The sequence below is a fragment of the Amblyraja radiata genome, chromosome 15 (assembly GCF_010909765.2).
Source record: "Amblyraja radiata isolate CabotCenter1 chromosome 15, sAmbRad1.1.pri, whole genome shotgun sequence".
In the NCBI taxonomy this organism is placed as follows: Eukaryota; Metazoa; Chordata; class Chondrichthyes; order Rajiformes; family Rajidae; genus Amblyraja; species Amblyraja radiata.
In genome coordinates this window covers 44,416,762-44,443,288 of record NC_045970.1, presented here as the reverse complement: position 1 = coordinate 44,443,288, position 26,527 = coordinate 44,416,762, and the positions used below count along the sequence as shown (strand labels likewise).

The 26,527-nt window shown below is 42.7% G+C and overlaps 1 protein-coding gene across 3 annotated transcripts; it reads left to right on the top strand.

Moving 5' to 3' along the window:
- Positions 1-7,450: 7,450 nt before the first annotated feature.
- On the top strand, positions 7,451-24,132 carry cdk1 (cyclin dependent kinase 1). 3 transcript variants are annotated; one of them, XM_033034293.1, is made up of 8 exons: positions 7,451-7,570; positions 12,778-12,841; positions 13,957-14,113; positions 16,620-16,743; positions 18,104-18,274; positions 19,026-19,189; positions 21,942-22,080; positions 23,770-24,132. In XM_033034293.1, exons 2-8 carry the CDS (start codon positions 12,805-12,807, stop codon positions 23,881-23,883), a joined length of 906 nt encoding a protein of 301 aa, XP_032890184.1. In that variant the 5' UTR covers positions 7,451-7,570; positions 12,778-12,804; the 3' UTR covers positions 23,884-24,132. The 3 variants fall into 3 exon arrangements, with proteins under 3 accessions (XP_032890184.1, XP_032890186.1, XP_032890185.1); XM_033034295.1 differs by lacking the exon at positions 7,451-7,570 and adding an exon at positions 7,597-7,651; XM_033034294.1 differs by lacking the exon at positions 7,451-7,570 and adding an exon at positions 7,645-7,756.
- The last annotated feature ends 2,395 nt before the right edge of the window (positions 24,133-26,527 follow it).

The following is a 26,527-nucleotide window of genomic DNA, read 5'->3' as shown; positions in this document are numbered from 1 at the left end:
AGAAGAAAAGTAACAAACCAGTGACACGTGCTTCTGGTTCTACTGAGATTACTCAATGACGTTTGAAGCGTGGACCAATTTATATCACTATGGGTATGCTTATGTGACAGATATTTCATTTGGTACATGACTGATACTAGGAACACCTCAGCTGCTTAAATGTGGTTGCCGCGTAGAAGTGCCCAGTTAAATTTCATATTGTATAATTTAACCTGGAAGTGCTTGCCAGTGCAATCCACTGTGAGTAAAGTAGAAATTGGATCATAAAACAACCATTTTAAGGATACTAGTCAATCCAGTTTCCAGGCTATTGAGCATAAATCAGGAAACCATTTGTGGTTTGTTTTTGAAAAGTAATCTGAGCATAAACAGGTTGTTAACAAACTCTCGATTGCATGTATTCATGAAAATGACGAAGATATCAGCATCTGGTTATATCTGGTAAAAATAAAACACATTTAATGTCAGAAGTGGATTGGATTGTTAATTTGGCTTTCCATAACATTATTTACTTAGAGGAAATTGGAGGAACAGCACCTCATATTTCGCTTGGGTAACTTACACCCCAGTGGTATGAACATTGACTTATCTAACTTCAAGTAGCCCTTGCTTTCCCTCTCTCTCCATCCCCTCCCGCTTCCCAGTTCTCCTACCAATCTTACTGTCTCCGACAGCATTTTATCTCCGTACCGCCACTCCCCCGACATCAGTCTGAAGAAGGGTCTCAACCTGAAACGTCACCCATTCCTTCTCCCCAGAAATGCTGCCTGTCCCGCTTGAAGGAATGGGTGATGTTTCGGGTCGAGACCCTTCTTCAGAGTTTGGTTTGATTATATTCATGTATAGTATTATCTGATTTGATTGAACAGCATACAGAATTAAGCTTTTCACTGTACCTCAGTATACATGACAATAATAAACCTAAGCCTATGGACATTTCAGGGCACTAGGTCCAAAGCCAAATCTATTTCTTACTTCTACTCTGGTGTGATGGAATACCACGCCAATGGTAGAAGTAGGTAATATTGAAGACTAAAATTCTATTTACTGAAGTTTGCTCAGATTCAAGAAGCATACGCCACAGACCACTCCATTGGCACTGGCAGGCAGAGCATTCACAAAAATGTAGCAGTGGAGCATTGGTTTGACAGGGTGAGGCAGTGGCTGAGACGTGAAAACATTTTGATCACAAACTTTCTCACACTTCCCTACTCTGCCAACTACTGTGTTCATCTCTCACCATCGTACCTTTCATGGCTTTACTGCCCTTCACTGCTAGCGATGAGCTGTTGAGCACTCTGTGCAGATCAGTAAGGTGCTCAACAGCTAAGGTTTGGATATCTTTCATCCCATTCTAGTTGCCATTCAGCACGTCTTCATCATTGGTGAAGGTCTCAAAACTTTCATACCAGTTTGATACTCTAGGCACTTGTCGGTGTTTTCCAATTTCAAAAATATAATTTTTCAGACGCCGATGATGTCATCCTATTCATGCTCAAGACAAATTCCTACAACATTCTGTAGGCTGGATCATAGAACTGGGCATAATACATTACCTATTCTTTGATGCTACTCCAGAAGCATGCTTGACATTGGAGGCACCAGCTACTCCAGAAGCATGCTTGACATTAGAGGCACTTTTAGTTTAGTTTAGTTTAGAGATGTAGTGCAGAAACAGGCTCTTCGGCCCACCGAGTCCACACCGACCAGCGATCCGGGCACATTAAAACTATCCTACACACATTAGGGAGAATTTACACATACACCAAGCCAATTAACCTACATACCTGTAGGTCTTTGGAGTGTGGGAGGAAACCAAAGATCTCAGAGAAAACCCACGTGGTCACGGGAAGAACGTACAAATTCCGTACAGACAGCACAGTACATTCGGGATCGAACCCGGGTCTCCGGTGCTGCAAGCGCTGTAAGCAGCAACTCTACCGCTGTGCCACCGTGCCGCCAACTTAGGATACACTTTCTGCAGCAAGATGAACAGAGCCTGATCAATCCTGAAGTGTCCATGAACTGTCCCCTGCCATCTCTGTCTCTATCACATCTCTTATTTAGGAGTCATCAGGTGAAAATCCAAATTGTTTTTCCCCAAAAGATCCATGAATAATTAGATCTGAGCTGATATAAATGGCACGCATCCTATGAAGTGCAGCCTCAAATGAAGTGGCCTCATCCTCTCCAAAGGTGTCATTGTCATGAACTTATAGGATGAACGGACCATGATAACATATATGCATAACCATGCACACTACAGATTGATGCAACCATGTTTTCTGTGAAGGACCGAAAATTATCATGACATGGCCATAGCATCTCTCAAAACAGGGGGGAGTCTGTCCATCGCCAAGTGCCGCTGTCAATGGGGGAGGCAGTTGGGATCTCCTCGCCACCGTCTCCCCTCCTCCGCCAACCAACAGGAAGGTGCGGGGCTGCGCGGTGCAGACGCTTCAGACAGCAGAAGGGGGCCACCCCCTCCCTCCCTCCACCCGGCCTCGGCGTGCGGGAAGGTTTGTTTTGAAAGCTCCGCTATAGGATCTTTGGTTGACGGAGTGGCAGCAGCGGCCGCTAACAGGGCGGGCGGGGTACGGGAGGAGGAAGAGATGGAGCCGCCGCCGACGTCGCCGCTACTGCTGCTGCTGCTGAGCGGGCCCGTCATTCGCTCCGAACCTCCGTCCCGCCACACTTAGCATCTTTCCCACGCATTACAGCCGTCGCCGACACAAAACGTCACGTTCCTTGTCTCCAGAGATGCTGCCTGACCCGCTGAGTTACTCCATTTTTTTGTGTCTATCTTCGGTATCAACCAGTATCTGCGTGCCAAGCCGGGCAAAATGACTCGCCGTTTAGGTTGCCCGGCGGCACTTTGGGTGGTCAGTGGCACCCGGGCAACTGCTAATTTCGAGCCCTGATCTATTAATGCCATGAATGTTTAAAGAATGTTCTGCAGGAGGTTTCCCATTGATGGCTCTCCCATTCCCAGGATACCAGAAAGTTAAAATTCAGCCCATAGTTTAGACTAGGCATTTAAAACTAAAGCAACTTGTCTACTCTCATCCACTGCATCCAGCATCCTGTTGTGGTCTCCTGTACACACTGCGATCATTTCACCGAACACTTGCACTCGGTCTGCCAAGGCCTGCGGGATCTCCTGGTTGCTAGCCATTTTAATTCCTCATCCCATTCCCTTGCTGACCATTCTGTCCTGGGTCTCCTCTATTGCCAAAGGGAAGTCTGACTGGTTGCATCGTGGCTTGGTTCGGCAACTTGAGCGCCCTGGAGCGGAAAAGGCTACAAAAAGTAGTAAACACTGCCCAGTCCATCATCGGCTCTGATCTCCCGTCCATCGAGGAGATCTTTCACAGTCGCTGCCTCAAAAAGGCTGGCAGCTTCATCACCTACACAAGGACCCACACCATCCGGGCCATACACTCATCTCCCCACTACCTTCAGGTAGAAGGTACAGGAGCCTGAAGACTGCAACGACCAGGTTCAGGAATAGCTACTTCCCCACAGCCATCAGGCTATTAAACACGGCTCGGACAAAACTCTGAACATTAATAGCCCATAATCTGTTTATTTGCACTTTATCAGTTTATATATTTATGTGTGTATATATTTATACAATGGTATATGGACAGACTGATCTGTTCTGTATTCGTGCCTACTATGTTCTGGTGTGCTAAAGCAAAGCAAGAATTTCATTGTCCTATCAGGGACACATGACAATAAACTCTCTTGAACTCTCTTGAAGTCACACACACGCTGGAGGAACAACACCTCATCTTCAGCTTTCAACCCAACGACGTGAACACTGAATTCTATAATTTTAGGTACATACATTGCTTGCCCCCACACATAACCACACCCCTTCCTCTCCCCTATGCCCCACCTGGAGTCACACCCATTTCTCCCCTTCCCCTCCATTCCTTGCTCAAGCTTCATGATTTGAAACTCTTCAATCTTTGGTCTCACACCATCTGTCTTTCTCTAGTCTTTCTCCAACCATCTGCCTATCAGAAAACCCTCCTCAACTGCATCAACCTGTTACCTCTAATCTATCAGGCTTTGTTCTGCCCCACCTCTCTTCCAGCTTTCTTCCCGCCCCTTCAATCAATATGAAGGAGGGCCCCGACTGAAAATGACACCTATTCAAGCTCTGGAATGCTACCTGACCCAGTTACTCCAGCATTAGGTGTATTTTTTAACTTAAAACTCTAGAACCCTGAGGCGAGAGTGTCCCCTACTGGACTATACAAGCAGTACATTTATCTTCATCCAGAGTTAAATCTGCGAATGTAAAATATCATGTCCCTACAAATTTATGCAATAATCTTTGTTAAGGAATCCAATTAGTGAAAACCTGTTGCGACTTTACAATTTGTTTCTCATACTGGTTATATCTCACTGCAGCATATATTGCCATATGTTACTATTTCAGTAAACATTGTCAACTCTCTTTGTTCCAATATCCAATGAATCCTCCACCACCCCACCATTAAATGAGAAGGCAGCAATGTAAATCTACATTTTACACATGTAAATGATTAACTCCTACACTGGAGATATCTGATGGAGTCGGAGCAGCAATTTCCAGGCTATATTGCCTCACTGACCTGGGGTCTCCTCTAACAGATGGAATGCTACAATGAAACCAGATGCTGGAAACTGGAAACAATGTCATTCTCTCCCTCTCTCGTTGCATGTACTACCTGGCCCCCTGAGCACTTTCCAGCATTTTGCTTTACTTCATGCGGCTTCTAGGGCGTGTTTAATGCTGCAGCAGCAAGTGGACCTGATAAATTGGACGGTCTTTTCTTGTCCACCACTTTTGTGTGTTATTTCCCAAACTCGTTTATTCTGAGGCCAGCCTCCCTGAATTCAATTCACCCAATTATCAAAAATAAAGATAGACACAAAATACTGGAGTAACTCAGTGGTTCAAGCAGCATCTCTGGAGAAAAAGAATAGATGATGTTTCGGGTCGAGATCCTTCTTCAGGCTGAGAGAAAGGGAAACTAGTGATATGGAAGGGTAAGGTGTAAAAAGGACAGATCAAACCAGACGATAACCAAGGAAATGTAGAATGGTTCATTGTGTAGAAAGGAACTCCAGATGCTGGTTTAAACCGAAGATGGACACAGTAACCTGGAGTGACTCAGCAGGTCAGGCAGCACCTCTGAAGAAAAGAAATAGATGACGTTTCGGGTTGAACCCGTCTGAAGAAGGATCTCGACCCGAAACGTCACCTTTTCCTTTTCTCCAGAGATGTTGCCTGACCGCATGAGTTCCTCCAGAACTGTGTCTATAATGGTTCATTGTTGGCTGAAGGGAAGGTGACAACGAGGCATACAATCAGTAAAATCAATCAGGACAGCGAAACTAGTCGGAGAACTAGGATGGGGGAGGGACGGAGTGTGAAAACACACACACCTCCAGATTCTGGGATAGTTTCTTCCCCGCTGTTATCAGGCAACTGAAACATCCTACCACAACCAGAGATCTACTGCTGAACTACTATCTACCTCCTTGGCGACCCTCGGACTATCTTGATCGGACTTTGCTGGCTTTACCTTGCACTAAACGTTATCCACTTATCATGTCTCTAAACAATGTAAATGGCTTGATTGTAATTATGTGTTGTCTTTCTGCTGACTGGGTAGTAAGCAGTGAACACGTGTCACTTCGGTACACATGACAATAAACTAAACTAACTAACTGGAGAGAGGGAAAGTAAGGGTTACTTGAAGTTGGAGAAATCGATATTCATACCGCTGGGTTGTAAGTTGTCCAGTCGAAATAAGAGGCGCTGTTTGGAGGAGGCCCAGGACAGAAAGTTGTAGGAACTGCAGCTGCTGGTTTACACCGAAGACACAAAAAGCTGGAGTTACTCAGCAAGTCAGGCAGCATCTCTGGATCATAAGATCATGTGAGACAATAGACAATAGGTGCAGGGGTAGGCCATTCAGCCATTCGAGCCAGCACCGCTATTCGATGTGATCATGGCTGATCATCCACAATCAAAACCCCATTCCTGCCTTCTCCCCATATCTCTTATGTTTAAGAGCCCTATCTAGCACTCTCTTGAAAGTATCCAGAGAACCGGCCTCCATGCCCTCTGAGTCAGAGACTCACAACTCTCTGTGTGAAAAAGTGTTTCCTCATCTCCGTTCTAAATGGCTTACCCCTTTTTCTTATACTGTGGCCCCTGGTTCTGGTCTCCCCCAGCATCGGGAACATATTTCCTGCCACTAGCGTGTCCAATCCAGACGCTTATTAATCTTATATGTTTCAATAAGATCCCCTCTCATCTTTCTAAATTCCAGAGTATACCAGCCCAGCCGCTCCATTCTCTCAGCATTTGACAGTCCCGCCATCCCGGGATTTAACCTTGTGAAACTACGCTGCACTCCCTCAATAGCAAGAATGTCCTTCCTCAAATTTGGAGACCAAAACTGCATACAATACTCCAGGTGTGATCTCACTAGGGCCCTGTACAACTGTAGAAGGACCACTTTGCTCCTATACTCAACTCCTATTGTTATGAAGGCCAACATGCCATTTGCTTTCTTCACTGCCTGCTGGACCTGCATGCTTACTTTCATTGGTACACAAAAATGCTGGAGAAACTCAGCGGGTGCAGCAGCATCTATGGAGCGAAGGAAATAGGTGACGTTTCGGGCCGAAACCCTTCTTCAGACCGCTTACTTTCATTGACTGATGAACAAGGACCCCCAGATCCCGTTGTACTTCCCCTTTTCCCAACTTGACACAATTTAAATAATAATCTGCCTTCCTGTTTTTGCTACCAAAGTGGATAACCTCATATTTATCCACATTAAACTGCATCTGCCCACTCACCCAACCTGTCAAAGTCACCATGCATTCTCATAGCATCCTCCTCACAGTTCACACTGCTACCCAGCTTTGTGTCATGATAGGAGCAGAATTAGGCCATTCGGCCCATCAAGTCTACTCTGCCATTCAATCATGGCTGATCAATCTCTCCCTCCTAACCCCATTCTCCTGCCTTCTGACCCCATGACCAATGACAGAGAAGGAATGGGAATGGGTGACGTTTCAGGTCGAGACCCTTCTTCAGACCCTGCGAGGGGGGATGTTGCAGAACTCTGGTCGGAGGAGAATTTCTTCAAAGTTGGCCTACCCAGTCTGAAGAAGGTCCAGCATCTGCAGTTCCTTCTTAAACACTAGTCTGAAGAAGGGTGCATTTGCAATTTGAGATGCATTTTTGTGTTCTTATCCCAAGCAGGGCAGAGAGGTGGGCCCTACGCTCGCTGCCGCTTTGATCTCTCGCTTCGCGCCTTTCGCTCCGGACGCCCCTCGAGCCCGGCGGAGGGGGCGGGGCCTTACGCTCCGCCCCTCCCCCTCTCCCGATTGGCCCCTTTGAATCCAAATGGCGGCGCGGATTGGCGGGTGGGTTTGAATCGGCGGCGGTTGGAGAGCGCACGTCACGTTCAAACGGCGGCGGGAACGGCTGCAGCGCGCGGGCCTTGGTCGCAGTCGGTCGGTCGGTCGCTGCCTCTCTCGTCTCCTCTTCCAGGTCTGTACCGGCACCGCACCGCCAGTGGATGCGAAGCAAGGGAGGGGAAGAAGCGCACCAGGCACTCGCTGGGCTGGGCGGGCGGGTCCATCCCTTCCTGCGGATTCTCGAGAGGTTTTTTTAATAAGCGCGTCTCTGCAGAATTGCGAGAGGTTGTCGGCATCCGGGCGGTTGGGAGAGAGTGAGGTGGGATAGTATTATGTTGAAGGGTACACTCAAGATGCTGGAGTAACTCAGCCGGGTCTCTGGAGCGAAGGAATGGGTGATGTTTCGGGTCGTGACCCTTCTTCGGACAGTACTATGTTCTTTGGCGGCGGCTGAGTGCCCCCAAGGATGATGCAAGTGTGTCCTCGGGTGCTGTTGGCCCCCAGCCAGACATGCGGGATTAGTCAGGGGTTATGGGAAGATGGTAGGAAAATGGGGTTGAATGGTGTATTGGTTAAATGGTGGAATAGACTTGATGGGCCGAATGGCCCAATTCTGCTCCTGGAACTTACAAACTGCCGTCAGATGGGTTCAATACAGTCACTTCGTGTCCTGGGCGCGTCTGAAGGTGGGACGTGGGATTTATTTCAGATGCCACGGGGCTGTAAAACGTTGCTTCACTACTTTATTCTCCTTAGGAGCAGTAGATGTAAGCACAATAATGCCCGATGGGGTAGACGGTGAATGTTTTTTGTCTTGTGTCGTGCAAAGACTGCAGCCCTGACTGTTTCCAGATAGCCTTTAAATGGGATATGGTTTCAGGAATGTAGCGAGCGCATTTAATACTCTAACGACATCTATTGGATCTAGGAGACCCGACGCTTGTGGATGCATCACTTCAAATGTTTGGATTTATTTTGTGTTAACCTTTTAGAATATTTATGTTTTGGTTAATTTAAACTACAAAATATATAACGTTTGGATCTTTGTAGTTGATCAATACATACTTTCTGTAAAAAAAATCCTGACTTTCGTATGAATACAGGAAGGAAGTTGTACTGGAAAAAATACTTGTGTCCTGCGTAGGTGAAACAAATTCCATATATCCCCTCAAGACAGGTGTTGTTGTTGAGATCCATAGTTACACCTTTGCTGTGAAGAAAGGAGTGGAACCTGCTGTTCAATGGGAGGTTCATTTCAATCAGGTGGTTGCTATGTTGTTGGAGGGGAGTTAGTGTACGATAGAAATAATTGTATATACATGGTAAATACTTTGGGGAGTCCGGTAGGGAAGAATTCATTCAAATTACAAAATCAATGGGATGGTGTGCCTTTTGGTGGAAATTGTAAAGGATGACCTTGTTGAATACAAAGGCTGGTATGTTAGAAGATGTGGACCAGAGAGTTCAATCTTCCGTATGCCAAGATGCCAAGCCATAATTCAGATAGATGATATCTTGGAAACATCAGTATGAAAAGTCTCTGCATGGGCACCAGTTCCTTGGTACAACCTCTTTCCTGTACTTGTACAGAGGTCAAATTATTTAGTTAATAATGAATAATCTTCATTAGTCAAACCACGGCAGGGTCTTCACAATGGCTCTGGGGAGTATTGTAGAGCAGACAGATCTCTGTGCACAGCTACAAAGTTCATATTAAGTGGTGTCGCAGGCAGAAAGTGTGGTCAAGATGGCTTTAGGCACATTGGCATTTGTCAGTCAGGGTATTGAGTGTAAAAGTTAGGATGTTATGTTACAGTAGTATAAGATGTTGGTGAGGCCATATTTGGTGGAATCATGTTCAATTTTGGTCACTCGGTATAAGAAAGATGTTCAACTGGAAAGATGCAGAGATGATTTATGGGGATGTTGCCAGGACTTGAGGGTCTTTACTATAGGGAGTGATTGGGCAGGCTAGGACCTGACACGGGAGCATGAGGAGCATCAGTCTGAAGAAGGGTTTTGGCCCGAAACGTTGCCTATTTCCTTCGCTCCATAGATGCTGCTGCACCCGCTGAGTTTCTCCAGCATTTTTTTGTACCTTCGCTTTTCCAGCATCTGCAGTTCCTTCTTAAACACAGGAGCATGAGGGGTGATCTATGAGGTCTATAGAGATCACGACGGGAATAGATAGGGTATATGCACAGTCTTTTACCCAGAGTAGGGGAATCAAGAACCAGAGGACATTGGTTAAAGGCGAGGGGAAAGGTTGAATAGGAATCTGAGGGCAACATTTTCACACAAAGGGTGGTTGATGGTGAGCTGCCAAAGGAGGTAGCTGAGGCACAGAATATAACAACACTTAAGACATTTGGACAGGTACATGGATAGATATGGATTTAGAGACGTATGAGACATACATGGGCAGGTTGGAAGCCTGGTCAGCAAAGGTAGGTTGGGTTGAAGGGCCCGTTTCTGTGCTGGACGATTCTATGGCACAAATATAATGGGGTTGGCGGAACTGGAGGAGAGGAGACTTTGCCATAATCAGGGTGAAGTGAAGAAAGAAAAGATAGCTGTGAGAATCTGAGAGTAGTAATGCCTCTGATTCAGGGACAAATCCAGAAAGGCTAGGCAAATTAAATGTGGTCCATGTGAATGTGAGCGAGGGGTTCAAATTGGCAGCAAAAATAAACTGACATTTGTACGAGCACAGGAAAGGTGTGGCCTGCGTAAGATTGAAACAAACTGTTCCATATACTGGATTTAAAGGTAGATGTTCATGGAGGAAAATAGCTACACTTCTCTGAAGAAAGTGGAGTTGATGGAGTTGTTCAATGTGGGACCAATTTCATCCTGTTGCTAGAGGAGGAATTTTAGTGTGGGATAGTGGAAAAGAGTGATTGTACATCCATGGTAAAGATGACCCTGCTTGGACCAGGAAATTAGTGACTGTCAAAGTAGTGGAGGATGTCAGATGTTGCAGATATACGCGAGAAGGGATTGGGAAAAGATGGAATCAAAGCAGGCTGAAACAATGTGTCTGCTATGACACCAGGCTGCAAGCTGCAGTGGGGTTAAAAAACAGTGCTAGAGAACACACCAGTGACAGGGCAGCCGTTCTGCCATTGCCAGAGCAAGGTCTCCCGTACATCAAAGGGACATCACCCCCATATTCTGTTTGGATAGTTCACAACCCAATAGTATGAACATTGAAGGGTTCAACCCTGAAATAAGTCTCCCCATTCCCTGCACAGATGCTGCCTGATCAGAGTTCCTCCTGCAATTGTTTTACTGAATGTCCCAGCATCTGCAGCTTGTTGGCTTCAATCATTAGTGGCGTTATGGTCCAGAGGTGGGAATGAGCATGTGGCTAACAGTGCAAGGTGCTCAGTTTTCCAGATATTAGTATGTTTAGTTTAGAGAGACAGCATGGAAGCAGGCCCTTTTGGCCCACCGAGTCTGTGCCAACCATCAGTCACCTGTTCACAATAGTTTTATGTTATCTCACCCACTCCCTGTATACTAGCAACAATTTAGAGGCCAATTAGCCTAGAAACTTGCTTGTCTTTGGGATATGCAAGGAAACTGCAACACCCAGAGGAAACCCATGTGGTCGTGGGGAGAATGTGTAAACTTTGCACAGACCTCACCTGAGGTCAGGATCAAACCCGGATCTACTAGCAACAGCTCTATCAGCCGCACCACTGCATTGCCCACCACAAGTTCTTGGTCAAAGAACCTCTGCAAGTTTTAAAGGGGTAGATTAGTGGCTGGGGGAAGCGATCAGAATTGTATGAGCTGTTACCAATGAATATTAGTGGTTAGTGGGAGCCCCAGGAAGATCAGGAATGGACACAAGGTGTCCAATCCTGGTTGTACAACATAGAAACAGGCCCTCAGTCCTCCATGTCATGCTAATCTTCTTATCCATTTACTCTAACTGCCTATTCTTACCAAATGACCAAATAATAGAGTTGGCTGGAAAGGTTCAACACGTCAGGCTTGTAATTCATTTAGTGGGTATGAAGCGGAGTCATCTGATGATTGATGGTCATTACCAGAGAAGAAGGTTAGAAGTAAGAACATGGTAACGGTAAGACTATCAGGAGAAATGGATGGTCAAAGAAACGTCAGCAAACATCTTCCCAATTTACAAGCACAATAGTCCTAACACTGACTACTTCAAATGCCATCCACAAACTTTAAAATGCCTCTGATATAAAGCGGGCTTCTATAAAAATTGCTTGAAGAATTAAACAGGTTGAGCAGTTTCTGTGGAGACGGGAGTGGTTAGCATTTCCAGAGAAGATGTGCATTGCTACCAAATGTAGAGGGAAGATTGTTGGTATAAAGATACAAGCATTGGTGGGGTGAGGCAGGAGCAAGTAGATGTTGGGTGGAACTATGTAAGGAGTGAGCTGATGGTCAGAGACAGATGATTGAGGAACTGAGCTAAGTGATGGTTAGAGACATAAAGAGAGAGAAAGAAAAGGGCTGGTGAATACCAGCATCCCAGCAATTCAGCGTGCCAGTCTTCGAAACCCATGTTCATACGCAAGGACTGTACACGCCCTAAGTTGGGGAGGGCCTGTAAAGGAGAGAAGGTGAGCAGTTGGAACTAGTTTGGGGCAATGAGAACCTGGGTGGATCAGAAGGAGAGAGAAAAAGGAGCATACAGTGTGGGTTATATGAAGTTGTATTTCCCTGATGCAGCTGGTGTGTCAGGTGTAGGTCTTGTACTTATTTTATTTTTTAAAGTCGGTAAAGGGTGTATTGTGATCTAGGTGCAAAATCTGCCCTAAATGTTTTGATACTAAATAAAGAAATGCCAGGTGGAAGAAAGTGCAGTGTTCTTCAGTATCCCTTTATACACTCACAAAGCTCTATTTTCTATTTTTACTTTAAATACACAGAAAAACTCATTTGCTAAAGCTCAGGCTGAATGGTTGCATTCCTTTTCTTCTTTATTTTTTAATGCCTTGTATTTACTGGCTGATGATAGCCCAAAGTGGTCAGAGATCATGTTTTCTTTAATCAAAACAGTGAGCAAAAAAATTGTTTCTTAAGATAAAATTTGGACTATTACGGTTTCTGTAATATTGTTGTAGACTTATCAGATTCCAATTACAAAGGCACATGATGTGAGGAAAACCAAGGGAGGGCTTTGCAAAACATCGTTACATTATGTTTTTTCAAAGATGCAACACTATTTTAAAACTTAAATTTTGGGAAAGCTTCAGGTTTAGAGAGACTTGATGATCTGATGCAGAAGTGGGTTGAACATTAAAAAATGAAGCCTCTGTTGATTGTGCAGCATGTAATACTTTAACATCTGTTTAGTTAACAGACTGAACTGTGAACGCTATTATGGATGATTATGTGAAGATAGAGAAAATCGGTGAAGGTGAGAAACAATTTCAACACTTAATCTGTGATTTGGTATCTGTAACAGCTTTAGCTTAAGTTTTGATTTAGACTGGTTGTACGGTTGTACAAGTTACCGTATTTCTTCTGGCAAATATCTCCTGTCATGCCAAAAATAAATTTAACTTATTTTAAGTTTGTCTATTTTGTTTCAGTACAGCAAAACCCATCTGTGTGCACCTCTGCATTTTAAAATAAATTTTAAACAATAGCACAGTGCCGCAACTGTGAGAGACGCTATTTTACAGTACCAGAGGCTTGGTCTGATCCTGACCTCGGGTGCTGTCTATGGAGTTTTGAATGGTCTCCCTTTGGGTTTCATCTGTGGGGTCTGGTTTCTTTGCACATCTTGAAGATATGTGGGTTTGTAGGTTAATTGTCTATGGTGTAGGGAGTGGATGAGAAACTGGGATAAAATGGAACGCGTGTAAATGGGAGATGTATGGTGACGGTGCGGACTCGGTGGGCTGAAGTGCTTGTTTCCATGCTATCTCTGAACTAAACTAAATATGGTGGCATTACGGCACATGGCTTGTCAGAGATGCAAGGACAAAGTAAGGTTGAGACAGAGGTGACACTGTACGGACACATTAAAATCCTTGGCGTTCAAGAAGCAGGAATGGGAGTGGCACAGGTTTCAGCCAGTTGCAATGCATATGCTCCTTTAACCATAAGGTTGGAGAAATTTGGGCACATTTGGAAGCAGCAACATGTCCAAGGACTTTAAGAAACAACTGAAGGTAGGAGTGCAATTTACAAGAACAGATGTGAACATATTTTTGAACAATTCCATTGCAAATAAATTCGATGGGGATATACCATGGGGATTTGGTAATATTAGTGGACGCGGGAGCCTGATTGGGGAAATTGCACACTGGAGGTAAACCTGTGAACAAAGTATGGTTGGGGAGTCTAAACAAGTGGGAGTCCTGTTTGGGTGGAAGGAAAGATTTGAATTTGTAGCAATGGAGAGATGAATAACTCAATGGTGCAATCTACTAAAAAATTATTGTAACTTTTGCTTTGACTTCACTAATCAGTAGTGGCTTGGGGTTTAACATTTTCTTGAAAAATATGTTAATTGCATTTTTTTAGGTACCTATGGGGTTGTTTATAAAGGCCGTCATAAAGTTACCCAGCAAATAGTGGCCATGAAGAAAATCAGATTGGAGAGTGAAGAAGAAGGGGTACCCAGCACTGCAATCAGAGAAATTTCTCTTTTGAAAGAACTACAGCATCCTAATGTAGTGTGGTGAGTACAGTGGTTAAACCTGGACAATAGAAATGTGTATTTGTTGTGCTGAGATGTTGAAACTTCAACCCTCAAGATAATTGCATTGAATCTTTAGGAATAATTTGATGAAATCACCCATGAAGTCAAACTGAAGCATGTTAACAAGTGCCTTGTTTCATATTTACCTGCATAATTGGCGAAAATGAATTGAGTCCTGGCAGCAAGTTATAGTACTTCAGTTGGCATTTAAAGCTGGCCAACATATGTTCTGGAAAACTGAAATTATAATCCATGCCTTTGTAATACTATGACTGATATTTTATTACATATCTTGTGATATCAAAAATATATACTGTATTTCCCGGCAATGAAGACGCACCTGCGTCGAAGGCGCACCCCCATTTTGAGTCGCTAAATTAAAAAAAAAAAGGCTTGCTGGACAGGATCAAGGGTTTGGTTTAGTCAGTAGAAAGGAAGTTGTGAATTGCCTTCAAGGAGGCAATGAGGACCAGGGAGCCTCCATCTTCGTCTGTCCTACAATGAGCTGTGTGGTTCATGTATGGGGGACGGGGACTTCCTGGCTCATAACAGGGAGAGAGAGCCCCGGACGGAGCAGCCAGCCTTCCGCCCAGTAGCTCCCACCAACCACCGGTTGCACCTGTGCCAAAGGTGGGTGGGCCGGCAGAAGGCGCTGAGGTCGCGGCCGGTTCCGCTGTCCGGTCCCAGCGGCCGCTTGCAGCCACCCGAGAGCAATCTGAGTGAATTGCTGGCATGATCCCTGACCCCCACCTTCTCAACGCTCCTGCCCTCCCCGCAACTTTACCCCCTGGCAGCCCAGCCAAGTTTGCTACTTTGCCATGCTGACCCGGGTGACGCTGTGGAAGGAACTCTTCCCCCCCCCCCCAGCGGCGGTGTCCTTTTACAGCCGCTATACTGAGGGAGAGCCAAGTCTATCTTTCTTGGCTAACAATCTAACCTTCGTCCTCCAAGACGCAGGTAAATTTTCGGGCCTTATTTTTGGGTAGAAAATATCGTCTTTGCAGGGAAATACGGTAGTTAAAATGAAGAGGTTTTACATTTTGATTATAAAAGCTTTGAGATAATACTGAACTGTTCAAGTGGCTATTTCGTCCTGAGATTTGATTAATTTACTAATGGTCCAATTTAATTTACTCCTTGGTGCAACCTGGTGTTTGGAGAGATTAAATAGTTTTGAGCTAACTGATGCATAATTTAATTTAACCACTGATTATAAGCAATGAATGATGGATATAAATCTTGATAGCTGTGTTAATAATACAATATTATCGTGCTGTGCAAACAAAAGTAGGCTTGGCTGTTTTTATACCTCAATAAGCAGAGAGATTTTCCTAAATTTTAGTTCGAGGGTTCTCGAATATAAGAGCAATAGAAAATAGGTGCAGGAGTAGGCCATTTGGCCCTTCGAGCCAGCACCGCCATTCAATGTGATCATGGCTGATCATCCCCAGCAAGAATGTAATGCTGAATTTTTATCAGGTGTTGGTGAGGTCACATTTGGAATATTGTGAGCAGTTTTGGACCCCATGTCAGGATGTGTTTGCTTTGGAGAGTCCAAAGGGGGTTTACAAGAATGATCCTGGGGATGATTTAGGAGGAGCGTTTAAAGTCTCTGGCCCTATACTCGTTGGCGTTTTAACGGATGAGGAGGGGCCCCATTTGAAACCTACTGGATAATGAAAGGCTTAGATACAGTGGATGTGGAAAGGATGTTTCCAGTTACGGGAGAGCCTAGAACCAGAGGCCATAGTCTTAGAATAAAATTATGTACCTACAGAATGGAGACGAGGAGGAATTTATTTTGCCAGAGAATGGTGAATCTGGCATTCATTGATAGATTCTAAATTAGTATGGGTGTCGAAGGTTACGGTGAGAAGGTGGGAGGATGGGGTTGAGAGGGGAAAATAGAATAGCAGCAATTGAATGACAGTAGATTCAGACTGAATGGCCTAATTCTGCTATGTGTTATGGTCACTGTCTCCAGTTGTTGAGGAACTATTATTGTTTGGTGTGTGTACATGAAGTTTGTTAACGGAGCCATTTGTACAACTTAATTTGGGTAGGTGGAAGCATGTTGCTTATCTCAATTACTTATCTTTGTCTAGTGAACCATGTCAGGATTTCTTCATGCATATAAAAAAAATTCTACAGGGATATTCGAAGCACCAGGATTTCTTCCAGTTCCATCAGTTATCCCTTGACCATTGCAAACACCAGTAATTTTGTTGCTAGTTGGAAACTTTAAAGTAACCAACCAATGACATGTGTGCATGCAGATAAAGCAAGAGGCCTGCTGACATTCCTGGCATAATCAAATGCAATTTAAGTTTGCCTGAATATGATTTGACTACTGTGAGAATTGAGATTTTTGTGTCAGTATTAAATAGGAAGGACTTTCATAATACTGCACTTGTTTACACCATTGCTTTTAATTGAGTGGTGTAGTGACTTTGATAATAGAAATTTGCCCTTATCTTTTTTTTAGCCTTCATGATATACTGATGCAAGATGCAAGGTTATACCTTATATTTGAATTCCTTTCAATGGATCTGAAGAAATATTTGGATTCCTTGCCTTCTCGTCAGATGATGGACCCAATGCTAGTGAAGGTATCTACAGTATACATATTGAAACCCTTTGTTGGGATAGATTGGAAGATTATTACAGTATTTCAACTTAAATTAGCAAACTTTTATTGCTTAAACACGTGCAATACCTCGCCACCGCAACTGATATAACTTGTTTTCTGCATGTTCTCTGCTTTATTATTTATAATGTTATTATCCTTTTGTCTAATAACATTAACATGGACCCAATGGATGCTGCTGATGCCATTGTATTCACCAGGATTTCAGATATCCTTGCTTTATCCTCTGGAAAAAATCCCTTGAATAAATTCTAAACATTTTTATTTTCAACTAAACATCTTAGCCCTTGCCAGGCTTGAATCCGATTTTCACGTTTCTCATTCCACTGCTAAGTTAGTTACTTTCTATTCCAAACACTTTAAATCATGAATTTTGTAAAGATTAAAGTTATCCATGATACTTTGCTTACAATCTCTGGTGTAATATAAACATCTGTATGAAAAGCAATGAGTCTTTAACCTTTTAATGGCTTGGTTTAAAAGAAAAGGCTGTCACTCAATCTTGAACATCTTTCTGGTTGTTTTTCTTTTTTGGTCATATCAGACATTTATTTTCATATGTTCTTACTACTTTTTCCTTTACAGAGCTTTTTTTCCTGGAATTGCAGATTTGATCATGCTTTACTTATTTTCTTAGCTACACTTTTCATTGGGTATCTTGCATAACATTTATTTGCCTCGGCAAACTTTCCTTGTTTCAAAAGGGCATATGTATATTCACAGAGCTTATTCTTACTTATTAAGGACTACCAAAGTTCGGTCAAATGAAATATGTCCTGGTCTGAAGCCTGTGATTGGCATTTGGATATAAAATGTTTTTTGACTCAATTGATACATGGCTTTGTGGTGTCTGCTCATGTCACTTTTAATCATTGCAGCCTGATTACTGGATCTTTAACTTTTACTGGCAGCAGATGTTGCTGTGGAGACCTGTACTTATTATCCATCCCTAATTACCCCTGAACTGAATTGTTTGCTAGGTCAGTTTGCAGTCAACTGGGTCAGAGTTGAATAGGACAAGCTGGGAAAGGGTGGCTGATTTCCTGACCTAAAGGTCATTAATAAACCAGCTTTTTTCCGTTACCGGTAATTCAATAATTTCATCATTACTTGAATTTAAATTTTCTGCAGATTAGTTTGCATTTGTCGTTGGGCGGTAGTGTAGTAATGCCATGTGTTGGCATTTAGTGCGTTTGTATTCATTCCTGGTTGCGTCAAAGCAAATTTAAATTTTTGAAGAAATAAACCAGCCTTGTTATCTATGGATTGAAAATATTTTATCTGGTAGTTATTAATGAGCATCCTTTATTTTTCCTTTCTAGAGTTATCTATATCAGATCACACAAGGGATTGCCTTCTGTCATTCAAGGCGGGTTTTACACAGAGATTTGAAGCCTCAGAATCTACTGATTGATAGTAAAGGAGTTATTAAGTTGGCTGACTTTGGTCTGGCTCGTGCCTTTGGAGTCCCTGTCAGGATTTATACACATGAAGTAAGTAACCATAGTTTGCTCAGTTATATGTAACTGATTTAAAACTTGTATAAGAAGGAACTGCAGATGCTAGTTTAAACCGAAGATAGACACAAAGCTGGAGTAACTCAGTGGAACAGGCAGCATCTCGAGAGAAGAAATGGGTGATGTTTCAGGTCAAGACCCTTCAGACTTAAAACTTAGCTATGATATGTTAAGATTACTTTAATATTTGTACAATATAGCAGTTTAAAATTTGATGAAATGCTGTATTAGTAACGCTTCTAATCTTTGGGCTAGACTGCTGAAGGTCCATGTTCCCAGTTCCTAGGGGAGGTGATATAAGAATAACTTTGCGTCCGCCACTAAGGGTTTAACTGTGACTCTGCCCCACTTTGCTTGAATTCTGTACTCTTATTGCTGATGTTGGGGATACAATTAAACATTTTAAATTTTACAACAGAATAACTTAACCTTAAATTTGAGATCATTCCTTGTGATATGGAACTTAATAAAATGTTTATAACGTTGTGGTACAGATATTTGTACAGTCTTAAGAACATTGCGTGGAATGATCCTGGTGTTATCACTGGTCCTGTGTGCACAATGATGTATCCTTCACTTTTTGTTGCTGGAATGTAACATTAACCATTCAAGCTGAAATGTTTGGGGGGAGGGGGAGGAGGAGGAGGAGCAGGGTTCAATTTTTCGATCACATAGCTGTGAATTTTATAAATCTGTAAGTAATTCTTAACATTACATGACTTCATAGGTCGTGACATTGTGGTACAGGGCTCCTGAAGTACTGCTGGGTTCTCCTCGTTACTCAACTCCCGTTGATATGTGGAGTATCGGTACAATATTTGCTGAAATGGCTACCAAGCGACCACTCTTTCATGGAGACTCTGAGATTGATCAACTTTTCAGGATTTTCAGGTGTGTTTATAAAAAATAACATTCTATCATTAGCATTTTTCCCTAATCCAGGCTCCATCACACCTCTAACCTCTGCCACCTTCCCTGACTTTATCTTAATTGTCTTTCCACTGAGATATTTGTATTGATATTCCTCCAGCACATAGTCTACGGTTCAGTTGAATTTATGCGGGTGAAAACATTGTTTTAAAAAATATTCTGACTGATACTGTGGCTAAAAGATTGATTTGAAGCCCAGATTTCTTCTCAACCATTGAGTTGGTTTTGGCTATTTACAAATTTAAATGTGGAAGGGGGCTATTCAGTCTGATTCCTGGCTGGTACCAATCCAGCTTGTCCCTATGCCCTTTCTCCACAGAGCCTTTAAAATTCTAACCTTATTCAGCTCACTTCTGAAAGTTACATTTGAGTTTCTCATTTCCATCCCTGGCAGTTCCCCTCATACCATGACTATTTCCTGGGTTATGAGCTCTCATCCTCTTACCCTTTTGGGTCTTTTGCTGACCGCCCTTCGTACTTTGACCTTGGATTCTAAAATGCTCCTTCAATGGGAACATGTATTCTGCTAAAAACCTTTGATCTTAGATATATCTGTTATATTGTCACAATCTCTCATTCTAAGGAGGAGATCCCCTGCCTTCTGTTTTTACACCAACTAAACTCTTCCCCCTCGAGTTATTTTAGTAACTTCGCTGTTTTTGCATCTTTCATAACAAAGCATTTTGTGTATTCTGACCGTTATGAAGTTCTAGATCTCATATACTCTTTCAACTACATTTTTCAATCTGACTTGCCACTTTCAATGAATTATGCACAAATCTGCATTGATGGCTGATCTATGTTCTTGTAACCACAATATTGCTTCTTGTTCTTCTAACCAGAATGTAATATTTGTCATTTCAGAACATTAAATTTCATCTGCCTATTGCCTCGGTCAAATTTCTCAAAGTCTATCACAATGCCAATGGGTTTTGGATTGTGTTCCCTTAATTCCAAATCATTATAAAGCAATGGCCATGGTACTAATGGAGAACAGTACATCGCAGGAAAGAGCCCTTTGGCCCATAATGTTTTTGCCGAAAATGATGCCATTAAATTAATCTCCTCTGCCTGCACATGATTCATTTCTCTCCATTCCCGACATTTCCATGTGGCTATCCAAAAGCCTCTTAATTGCCCCTGTTGTATCTGCCCCCACCAACATCAGGCCTGACAGCAACTGTCTCTTGCCTTAAAGCGGCACCTTCTAGTCTTTGACATTTCCCCATGGGGGAAAAAAAGGTTATTGCCTATCTACCCTATCTATGCCCTTCAAATTTATATGCATCTATCAGCTCTTCTTTCAAACTCTGACATTGCAGAGAAAACAATCTAGATGTATCCAGCTTTACTTGTAGCTAATATCATCTAATCCATGCAGCACATGGTGAACTTCTACACCTCTCCAAAGCCACCACATCCTTCCAGTAATGGGGTGATCAGAGTTGCGCACAATACTCCAAATGCAGCCTTATCAAAGTCCTATAAAGCTACAACATAATTTCCCGACTTGTGCGTATTGCCCCAACCGATGAAGGGAAACATACCATAAACCTCCTTTACCACTCTATCTACCTGTTGCTTCTTTCAGGGAACTTTGGACTTTGTCCCCCACGGTCCCTCTGTACCTCAATGCTGTGACGAGCTTGGCATTAACCTTCCCCTTTCATTCGATCTTCCAAAGTGCCACACCTCTTACTTAAATTATCCTCCATCTGCCCATTTCTGCAGCTGACTTGTATCTCTCCTGTGATCAGACCGTCAGCCAGAATACCACCCTTCAATCACACCGCTATTTATCTGCATTTGCTCTAATCACTTATGCCATGACAGGTCAAGTGCTCCTTCAGGTGCTAGTTCAATGTTCTAAGAATTCTTGCCACTGTGATCCAAGCAGACAGTGCTTTCCAGATTCTAACTGCCCTCGGTGGGGTGGGGGAAACGGGACCGGACACTTTGACCTACCATGTCTATTCCAAACATGATGTCAAGACCAACTTTTATCTGTCTGCACATAATCCATATCTCTCCATTCCCTATCTATCCAAAAGCCTCTTGAATGCAACCTCCATCACCACCTTTGACAATGTGTTCCAGGCCCCAACAACTGTGTTTTTAAAAAAAAACTTGCCTTGCACATCTCCATTGAACATTACCCATCTCACCTTAAACCTATGCCCTCAACTAAACCTATAAAGCTGCGTCATGACTACCTGATTCTTGCACTCAATTTCTTCAATGAAAGCAAGCATATGCCTTCTAAACCACTACCTGTTTGTGTTGCCACTTCCAGTGATTTATTAAGTTAACCCCAAGATCCAATAAGGAGTTCTTGCCTGGGTGCCCTCTAACCCTGTCTTCTCTAGTGTTCTGTGTCCTCTAGTTTTAGACACTTCTAAATAATCTCTTCCTATTATCTACCTGAAAGTATTTTTTCTTAACTTTGAAATCATCCTGGCTTTCACTTGTGCCAAGTAAAATGATAATCTTTAATTATGACCCAAAACCTGCCCTGGAGCAATAGATGTCTAATAATTGTGTAATTCACGAGTTTTAACTCTTAAGAGACAGAGCCTTACAATTAATGAAATACTCTTTAATATATCTGTTGTACCTGTGTAGACTTCTAAACAGTAATGTGGCATGGAATTTACTTGCCAGGCAACATTGAAACCTCCTTTCAGAAATGAAATGTATTTTCTCTGAATCTCAGGACACTGGGCACCCCAAACAATGACACTTGGCCAGGTGTTGAAACTTTATCAGATTACAAGAATACCTTCCCAAAGTGGAAAGCAGGAAGTTTATCCCAAGTGAAGAATATAGATCAGAATGGCCTTGACCTGTTAGCGGTAAGTGAATTATCATGTCCCTGCTTTTTCCCCCATTGCTCAAAATTGAAAAACGGATTCATTCTACATAGTAGTATCTTTACGTTTCCTCTTGCAACCAGCTCTGAGCTATATTTCTAGCCTTTTCCTTTCCTCCTATGGAGGTGATTTTTGACCGTCGGCTCATTGACGCAATCAATCTTGAAATTGTAATTTGTCATATTTCTAAATTCCAAGCAAGTTTGCACTGTAAAGTTTGGTCATTGGAAGCAATTGTACTGTTCAATTTATTTGGCAATATCAATCAAAACAATTTGCATTGAGACAAGGAGACTAATATTACTGGAAACAATTTAAAGTTCTGATATTCTAAAATAAAGAAGCAACTTGCTTAAGTGGGTCGCTACTGTACTCAGTAAGTGGTCGTTTTCTGTGGTACATTGTACTTGTGAAATTGGTTGCTAAAGTACAATCATAACTTTGCTGTCCTTGAAGTGGAACGAAAATTTCTTGTACATCTTGCACTTTTCAATTAGACAATAGGTGCAGGAGTAGGCCATTCGGCCCTTCGAGCCAGCACCGCCATTCAATGTGATCATGGCTGATCATCCCCAGTCAGTACCCCGTTCCTGCCTTCTCCCCATAGCCCCTGACTCCGCTATTTTTTAAGAGCCCTATCTAGCTCTCTCTTGAAAGCATCCAGAGAACCTGCCTCCACCGCCCTCTGAGGCAGAGAATTCCACAGACTCCCCACTCTCTGTGAGAAAAAGTGTTTCCTCGTCTCCATTCTAAATGGCTTACTCCTTATTCTTAAACTGTGGCCCCTGGTTCTGGACTCCCCCAACATAGGGAACATGTTTCCTGCCTCTAGCTTGTCCAAGCCCTTAACAATCTTATATGTTTCGATGAGAAACCCTCTCATCCTTCTAAACACCAGAGTGTACAAGCCCAGCTGTTCCATTCTCTCAGCATATGACAGTCCTGCCATCCCGGGAATTAACCTTGTAAATCTACGCTGCACTCCCTCAATAGCAAGAATGTCCTTCCTCAAATTAGGGGACCAATACTGCACACAATACTCCAGGTGTGGTCTCACTAGGGCTCTGTACAACTGCAGAAGGACCTCTTTGCTCCTATATTCGATTACTCTTGTTATAAAGGCCAACATGCCATTCGCTTTCTTCACTGCCTGCTGTACCTGCCTGCTTACTTTCATAGACTGATGTACAAGGACACCCAGATCCTGTTGTACTTCCCCTTTTCCCAACTTGATGCCATTTAGATAGTAATCTGCCTTCCTGTTTTTGCTACCAAAGTGGATAACCTCACATTTATCCACATTAAACTTCATCTGCCATGCATCTGCCCACTCACCCAACCTGTCCAAGTCACCCTGCATTTTCATAGCATCCTCCTCACAGTTCACACTGCCACCTAGCTTTGTGTCATCTGCAAATTTGCTAATGTTACTTTGAATCCCTTCATCCAAATCATTGATGTATATTGTAAATAGCTGCGGTCCCAGCACCGAGCCTTGCAGTACCCTACTAGTCACTGCCTGCCATTCTGAAAGTTAATGCCTTCTCTTTGTTTCCTGTCTATCTGCAGTCTTATTAAATTTGGTGTACTTGGATACTTTTCTGTTTAATGCTGCTTAAAATAGTGACTCTTCATGAAATATTTTCCTAATGGACTTTTTTCTTTTACCAGAAAATGTTGATTTATGACCCTACCAAAAGAATCTCTGCACGGGAAGCTTTGCGCAACCTATATTTTGATGATTTGGATAAGTCCAGTCTCCCTGCCAATATTGTAAAGAATTAAATCCAGATGAAAGATGATGGTCTCTGTTTGACAGCAAAGCCATTGGCAATCAGTAAATGAGACTTTATATTTGGCTCCTTAAAATCTGGTTACAACTATACCTGTATTGAAGTTCTGTAGATTTGTCTGTCTTGTCCATGTCTTTTTTCTTCCTGCTATCGGTAGATGCACAATTGTTTTTGTACTTGTACTTGTATAACTTGTAAATATAAATAAAAGCAGAATTTAGACCTTTTCTGGAATGTAAAATAAGACTTAATATTGTTGGTGTGTGAAATTTATAGGCAAATGAAAGGAGATCCTCATTCCTTCTCTCCAGAGATGCTGCCTGTCCCACTGAGTTACTCCAGCATTTTGTGTCCATCTTCGATGTAAACCAGCCACTACAGTTCCTTCCTACACATTTTGTCTGCTCCACTGCAAAATAATTTCTTAACTTGGATTGAGATTGAATGCCTTTGTTTCATTAAACAATACAATTTGTACATAGATCCCTGGAGTTTGATACAAGTGTAGATTATTCCTCATTATAATTTGGCAATACTGCTTATTCCAAGATTCCATCAGATCTCCCCTCAACTTCTAGCATCCCAGAGAAAACAGTCCATGTTTGTGCAACCTCCCCCTGTAGCTGAAACCTAATCCAGGGGGCTTACTGGTAAACCACCTCTGCACCCTCCATATCCTCCACATCTTTCCTGTAAAGGGATGCTGCCTTTACCACCCTTTCTCTGCTGCCACCTTCCATGAGCTATAAATTTGGACTCCACAATCCCTCCGCACATCAATGTTGTGGTGCACAATGTAAGGGTCTTGTCATTAAATGTACACTTTCCTGTTGCATTCAACCTCCTTAAGTACAATATCTCATACTTGGGTTACATTCCATCTGCTATTCCTGCAGCTGATCTATATATCACTATGTTCTGACAGCCTCACTATCTGTTGTCAGCAAACCTACTCACCAACCCATTTACATCTAGGTCCTCTATATCACAAACAGCAGAGGTCCCTGCACAAATTCCTGCTGAACTCCACAGGTCACACCTTTCACCACACCTTTGGATTCCGTGAATAAGATAGTTCAGAATGCATATAATCCAATCATCGTGAATCCTGTACATCTTAATCTTCTGGCTCAAACTACCATGAAGGACCTTATCAAAAGCCTTACTAAAATCCATGTATGCAACATCCACCGCTCTACCTTCATCATTCCCCTTTCTCATCTCCAAAAAAAAATCCAAGTTAGTAAGGCATGACCTGCTACATACAAATGGGATCAAATTCTCCAATATTTTCCCTACCACTGGTCTTTAGTTCATTGGATTCTCTCTACTTTCCTCCGTAAACAAAGGAGCAACATTGACCACTCTCCAGTCCTTCGAGAACTTGCCCGTGGCTAAAGAAGAAACAAAGATCCTCGTCAAGGCCCCCTGAATCTTCTCCTGCCACCCTTAAATATTAGTGTGAAAGCACACTATAGGATGCACTTAATTTGGATCAGCAGCATCTCATGTGGTTAGCAATCAAGAGTTTTTAGGAGATACAACATGGAAATGTGCCCATTTGGCACATGTTCACATTAGTTTTATGTTATACCAATCTCTCATCCACTCTGCACTGGTAATAATTTACAGAGGCCAATTAATTTACAAACCCACATGTCTGGTATGTTGGAGGAAACCGGACTACCCAGAGTAAACCCGTGGGTCATCGGGAGAACGTGCAAACTTCACACAGACGACACCTGACATTAGGATTGAACCTTGCTCTGCTCACTGCCTCACTGCTGCCCAATAGTGAGGTTTGGAAAGGTAGAAGGGGAGTATGGTTTCCTTAAAATCAGTCTTTGAGCTGTATCCAGAACCATGTTCAAACTACCAGGGTGGCATTTTAGATGATCGGATGAAGTAAAATAACAAACCAGTGTGATTTTTGTCAAACGGTAAAAGGAAATGTAGACACTACCTTATCTTATTACCCGAGTTGTGTGGAAACCAATTTTCAGCATTTTGGAATATAACAATGAAGGTGATATCAATTTAATTGCCCTGAAAAGTTGAAGGTTAGTTAGTTATGGGGAGAACCAAAAGATTGTTAATGCTTTATTCCTTGGAGTATAAATACTTCAACCCACATTTGAAATTGTTGCCGCTGTGCGCCTTGAGAGCCATAGGTGCACGTTTGAATGCCAAAATAGTGTCGTGCTTATGAATCAGTGGACTCTAATATTAAACTTGGAATGTGCGTTAATGTTATATTAATTTGTTAACACAGCTCTTAAATAGTAGGCACTAATAAGTATTATAATGTGCGTGTTCTTAAAGTTAATCTATCACTGCGGTTCTTAACTCAGTGGATCAGGCAGCATCTCTGGAGAAAAGGAATAGGTGACGTTTTAGGTCGAGACCCTTCTTCAGATGTCTCAACCCAAAATGTCACCTATTCCTTTTCTCCAGAAATGCTGTCTGACCCGCTGAGTTACTCCAGCCTTTTGTGCCTATCTTCGTTTTAAACTAGCATCTGCAGTTCCTTTCTACACACTGCAGTTCTTAAATTTTATAGTTTGATGGCTTCCCTGCCATTAATCAATCCAAAGGGTTTGTCAAAGAGTTCCTCGTTGCTTAGACTGCAGTACCGG

Excerpts from the sequence above, each read along its gene's own strand:
- cdk1 (XM_033034293.1), top strand. The coding sequence starts at position 12,805 with ATGGATGATTATGTGAAGATAGAGAAAATCGGTGAAG. Across the intron at positions 16,744-18,103 it reads TGGACCCAATGCTAGTGAAG|AGTTATCTATATCAGATCAC; the intron begins GTATCTACAGTA and ends TTTCCTTTCTAG. Across the intron at positions 18,275-19,025 it reads TCAGGATTTATACACATGAA|GTCGTGACATTGTGGTACAG; the intron begins GTAAGTAACCAT and ends ATGACTTCATAG.